At 35.4% G+C, this 6,000-nt stretch overlaps 1 protein-coding gene across 3 annotated transcripts in view; it reads left to right on the forward strand.

The window, feature by feature from the left end:
- The window catches only part of LOC145980653 (cilia- and flagella-associated protein 61-like), a 94,551-nt gene extending 91,667 nt beyond the window's left edge, over positions 1–2,884 (forward strand). For all 3 annotated transcript variants that reach the window (XM_083113703.1, XM_083113704.1, XM_083113705.1), the window contains 2 exons: positions 1,372–1,437; positions 2,534–2,884. In XM_083113703.1, coding sequence (XP_082969829.1) covers positions 1,372–1,437; positions 2,534–2,728 — 261 coding nt within the window. In that variant the 3' untranslated portion in view covers positions 2,729–2,884. The remainder of the gene's footprint in view (positions 1–1,371; positions 1,438–2,533) is intronic.
- The last annotated feature ends 3,116 nt before the right edge of the window (positions 2,885–6,000 follow it).

Here is a 6,000-nt window from a genome sequence, read left to right on the forward strand (position 1 = left end):
CTACCTGGTAAATTCTGAACAAAATAATTTTATTTAACTCTTTCACTGATACCGGCGAGTATACTCGTCCAAGCAATAATACACTCATATGCTACAGACGAGTATACTCGCCCAACTAGTTCGCTATTTTTAGATTGGCTTCAGCACAATGCAGGTTCAAATTTGTTGATCACTGATAGCTACTGCCATCTTGGGAGGTACAAAGCAACTATGTTCATGTATACTGAAACCTCTAAGCTCTGCTATGGGCGAGTATACTGGTCCTACAGATTAGCCTATGTTTATTGAGTTGTAGAATTGCCATGTGAGTTTGTGAAACTTGTTGTTGATAACTACCACCATCTATAGTGAGAACGGTCATTGTTTTGTATACTTTGTGCATTATTATTGTTTGCAATGGCTTCTAGTCACGCAAGTATGAGTGATCTTACCGATGCTGAAATTGCCGAATTTATTACAAATGACGAAAGTGATGAGTCAGACAATGATTTACATGCTGAATCAGATGAGAACAGTGATATTGATGATCCTGATACACCCGTTTTTTGACATTAGTTCCAGCTACAGAAAAGAAGAAAGAACTACCAGAAAATGTCATGTGTGTGCCAATTCGACTATAGAACCCAAGAAGAGAAAAGAGTCTCGTTATAACTGCCAAAAAATGTAATGTCGCACTTTGTGTAGTACCGTGCTTTGAAAAATACCACACTTTGAAAAACTATTAACATTATGTGTATATTATGTGTGTATTGTTATGTGTATATTAGATAGATAAATGTTAATTTGTTTCCCAACAAATTTTTGGCAGTGCTTCCTTTTATGATACAGTTTCTTGTACATACATTTATAATAATACAGTGATTTCATATACAAAAAAAGTTCTTACAAAAAATATATACACGTTTATATAGTTACCTATGTGTATTATGTGTGTATTTTTTTTTGGTGCTAAATAATAATATGTACAACCTTTTAGCAGTTTTTGTTTGTTGAAACACTCTAAAATCGTTAAAATTGAAAGGGAAAAATGATACAAATTAAACTGTTAAAATATAAAAGGTAGTTAGCACAGCATATTACAATTGAGAAAGTCCGTAGCAGTGAAAAGGTTAAGGAGCTTTGTAAAAATTTTTGTAAGCAAGTGAAATGTGATAACATGGACAACTGCCAGAAAACTTTAAATGTCATAACTACAATTGAGGATTTCTATGCAAATGCATGTTTTCTATTGAAAAGAGAGATTCCAAAAATAACTGTTTTCTTATGCATTATGAAAAAAACGTAAGTAAATACGAGCACATTTTACAGATTGTTACCTTTTTAGCCAAATACAGGTTTTCCAGATTGTAAAAATTTGCTTTCATTTTTCAGATATCTGAAGGAGTGTTATTATATTCAGAACTGAATGCAGTTCTTGAAAAGTCAACGCGGAAGAAGGTAAATATTTATCTATCTACTGTATCTATATATATAAAAATGGATGTGTGTGTGTGTGTGTATGTTTGTTCCGGCATAACTCTCGAACGCCTGGAGCAATTTCAACCAAACTTGGTACACGTATCACTTGCAATATGGAAAGAAATGAAGTGGGGGTAAGACACCCCTAGGGGTGGGGGTAGGAAGGGGGTGACATGTAAAAATAATTTAAAACGATCAATATTAGTGTGGAATCCATAGTTTTCGGGGTTGCTGAGATGAATAGTGACACTCCCAATGCCATTCAACTCCAAGACACCCCTGGCACCCCTAGGGGTGTGGGTGGGAAGGGGTGACATGTAAAACGACTGACATTAGTGTGGAGTCCATAGTTTTTGGGGTCGCTGAGATGAATAGTGACACTCCCAATGCCGTTCAACTCCAAGTTCATTTTACACTATAGTTAGGATTCATTATATTCCTGTCTAATAGAAGATTGGGATAAATAAATACCCAGGCAATGTCCAGCAATCAGCTAGTTTGCTTTTATTTAAAGAGTATCACAACTGTTACTCAAACTCTCTCACATTTCAATAACATAAAGAAAATGTGTCAACATACTTAGGGAGGATATCAAACCCCAGCTTGTAAATTTTGCACAACACCCCCCCCCCCTTACTGTAGAAACAACAATATTAAGAATATTGAATTTCTGTACACTCTGGTAAAACTTGTTGCCAAGTTTACCAATATGCCATTGGAATTGTAGCTTTCCTGGCGACGCGATTCAAACAGGTTTTCTCGAGTTACCAGCCAGGTTAAATCGGCGTTAGCTTCCAATGTTTTGAGTGCATACATTGCTCTCATCTTCAAGGAATGATGATGCAATGATGAGATCAACATATGTACTCGAAACGTTGGAAGCTAATGCCGATTTAACCTGGCTGGAAACTCAAGAACACCTGTTCCAATATGCCATTATCAATATATATATACCAATGAAATAATAATTATTCACCAATTCCTAATTCAAGGTGTTCAGAGTTCTGCGAAAGCCTTGTCCAAAAGTTCTTGCATACCACAAAGTACAAAAATAATAATGTATTCTGTTTTTCAGTTTGGCCCAGAGGAACATAAAAAATGTGAAAAACTAATTAGAAACAGCAAAGTAATATCCAAAATAGAAGAACATTTTTTAAAGTATCTCCATGATAATGTATTGCACTTACCAATGTATATGCAGCCTGATAAAATGAAGGAGATTACGGCAAAATTCGGCAAGAGTCCATTATATGATGAACCGGAATTTTAAAAAAAATCATCTGTAACAAAAACAGATATAAATTATATTTATTACAAGTACAAAATAATCTATTCTGTTTTCTTTTTAAATTTTGTAAATGAATAAACATATTATAATATATTTTTATGATTGAACATAGCACAAACTTTTTTATGTAAAATTTAGATATGCATCTTTAATCGTGACTCAAATAAAGTATATGTGTTTTTATTACTCTGAAATTTTCCTTTTAGACAGTAAATTAAAGTTAATTAGCAAATATTAGTAGTGTAATTGATGCTACAACCAGGACGAGAAATGATGAACCCCCCTCAGGCAGATTTGGCTACACTTAAAACTTGCTCAACATGCCCATATGAGCTTTTTGCTCAAGTGTGGTACTCCGTCTAATCCAAGATTTTTGTAAAAATGCCCTCGGGAAGTTCCTGTGAAATGATGAGCCCCCTCAGATTGATTTGTCCACACTTACAAAAGGCACTTCTGTCAGATTGTTGTCCATAAGCTTGTTAAAAATATGCCCCTCTTGATATTTTTTTTGGCTACACCTAAAACTAAGCCACCCTCACCCACACCCACCCACATACACACCCACCTACACCCACACACACACACACACACACACACACACATATTTACTTCCGGTTTAAGTTTAATTATACACCAGGCTCAACTTGTGCAATATGCAGAGGCCTTCTAGAATTGCTCTGTGACTCTCTCATTTCTTACATCATAAACATATGATTTTTCCCCTATAAGAATAACACTACATATGGTGTCATCAGGGAGTGTATCGTGGAATTCACAGATAATTTTAATGTTTGTCCTGTCATTAACCACAACTTGTTTTCTTTTTGAAGTGTTGATGACAAACATGGGTCTCTGTGCTTTGAATTCATCTGGTGTGTAATACATGTCGATATTGCCAGTAGTGACCCTTTTGTATGCTGTAAATGCTTCATATAATTTAAGGAAATCATCCTTGGACATGTCTAAATTATAATTTTCTCTAGGGAATACCTCATTTCTGCCATTTTTAAGATATATGTTCTTGATGTTGCAGTTATCAAATCTACTTGAATTTTTTTCTTGATTATTGTGTCTTCCAGTCTGAAACAGTACCACCACAAAATCCGGCATGTCATATTGTATACTGGAGAATGAATTTGTAGCATCAAACTCATAATAAGTACCAGTGGCAGGCTTCTGTACACATTGATATGTATAAAATTGTAAAGGAATTTGTGGTTTTTTTAGAATATCTGCTTTGTATTTAAGAGCATAACTGGCTTCATATTCAACAACCGGGATTCTTAGCTCCATAGTCTGAATAAGGCATTTGCCCTCATCAGGTAGGGTATTAGGCATAGCTTCCCCTGTAGAGTTTAATGTACTGTACCTCATCAAAGCATTATTATCATTGGCAGCTCTTCTAAATGTAATTCTTAAACCACCCTTCCACATAATATCTTTGTAATCTGAGAAGAATCCTGGCAACAGGCGCATAGGGAACAGCACTGTCTGGCTCTTAGATATAATTTTATCACCAGCCTCAAATCCACCTATTTTGTAGTAAGAAGCCTCGGTTTTGGATAATTTTAGTGTGGCCAAAGCTGTGGAGGTAATGCCAGGATAATCCACTCTGTTTATAACAACACCATGTTTTCTGATCTCAATTTCAGAGAACAGATGCGGCACAAAATTGTCTACCAATCTTATATTTGAATTTGCCGGATAATCTGTACCATCGAGCTTTACAACATCAAATTTGATGTATAGATCTGCTCTGTGGGGGTGTATAAAGCCATCCCCTACATCAAGATCAACCTCAATTTCTGTGTTGGGTTGATTTAAATTTGCAAATGTCCTCCTGTTTGGGGGGAATGATTGTAGCTCATAACTCTCAATATTTTCCATTTTTTTTGTATGTATTTTTATTTAAATATTAATTTCTATGATATCAGTTGTTGTGGCTCCAGCAAAATCAACTAATTCTTCTTTTTCATTAGTGACCATCAACTCAATGTAATCTATTCTGTTATGGCACACAGGAAAATATAATGTTGGTGATGGAGTGTAGATGATTGGCTCCATAAATTCAGAATTAGGTTTAAATGTTGCAATGATGCCAGTTTGTTTGTGAGTGCCTATGCCATTTGATTTGGTGATCATACCCTCGGCCACATTAAACTGAATATTCAGAGTCTCTATGGCTAAGAATTTAGGTATATTAATAGCAGTGTGTTTGATGGCCGCTTCAAGTTTTGTGTTGTTCTCAAAGCCTAACAGCTCTCCTATAGTACCCAGATCCACTGTTTCTGTAGCAGATACAATCTCTACTCTGTGAGTGACAGAATTTTGAGTTAATACTATACCTCTGGGTAATTGAGCATTTAGAGTGGACAGATTATTATTGCCCTGGAGTGATCACAATTTTTTGATCCCCTACTGCAATTTTGTTGTTGTGGTGTGTAATATTAGGGATCAAGTACATGCCATAAAATGCTCTGAGAGCTATTGTTTTGGGATACACTATATCATCATGTAATTTGAGTTTCAATATTGAATTTTGGCTGGTGAGATGGAATACCCCCATGATGTTTTAAATACCACAGGGCCTTTTGAAAATTTTCAATTGATGGTTTATTTATTTGAGACATATATCTAAGAACAGATAAACACAAATGTCCACAATTAACATCTTTGAAGTTTTGAACACGGGCATTATTGTAATAAAGATTAGCTGATTTTAGATATTTTACTAAATTTTCAGGTGGAACACCTCCAAATGAATCAAACACAAATGCCTCATCTTTTAAATATTTAAGATAACAAATCCAGTGAGTGCCCTGATTTTTGTACTTATCCAAATTAACAATGCCACACTCTTTGTTGAGTGGTTGTTCTGGTAAAGAATCAGACATGTACACACCTCTAAAATTTTTGATGCCCAGTGGCTTGATTAAAGCTTCAATATCTTGGTTTGTAAGCGGCTCTTGTTTTTTTTAAACTTATTCATGGCTCTCTTAACACCTTTGCCTTGTTTCTCCATGGCCAGGTTATGGCGCTTCAATTCATCTAATTCTGCTCTATTTTTCTTGGCATCTATTACTGTTTTTGCTATGGCAGCTGATCCCCCAGCCAAACTCCCAACAGCCCCAAGTGATTTTTTCCTGGATTGCTGTAATTTTTTTAATTGGGGGGTACTAAGCAACAATTTCATACCATGGCCCTTGGCAATACAAGAGCTTTTTTTTTGCGCTGCTTTTTGGTTAAAAGACTAT

This window comes from Lepisma saccharinum, chromosome 28 (assembly GCF_977018435.1).
Source record: "Lepisma saccharinum chromosome 28, izLepSacc3.1, whole genome shotgun sequence".
Classification (NCBI taxonomy): Eukaryota; Metazoa; Arthropoda; class Insecta; order Zygentoma; family Lepismatidae; genus Lepisma; species Lepisma saccharinum.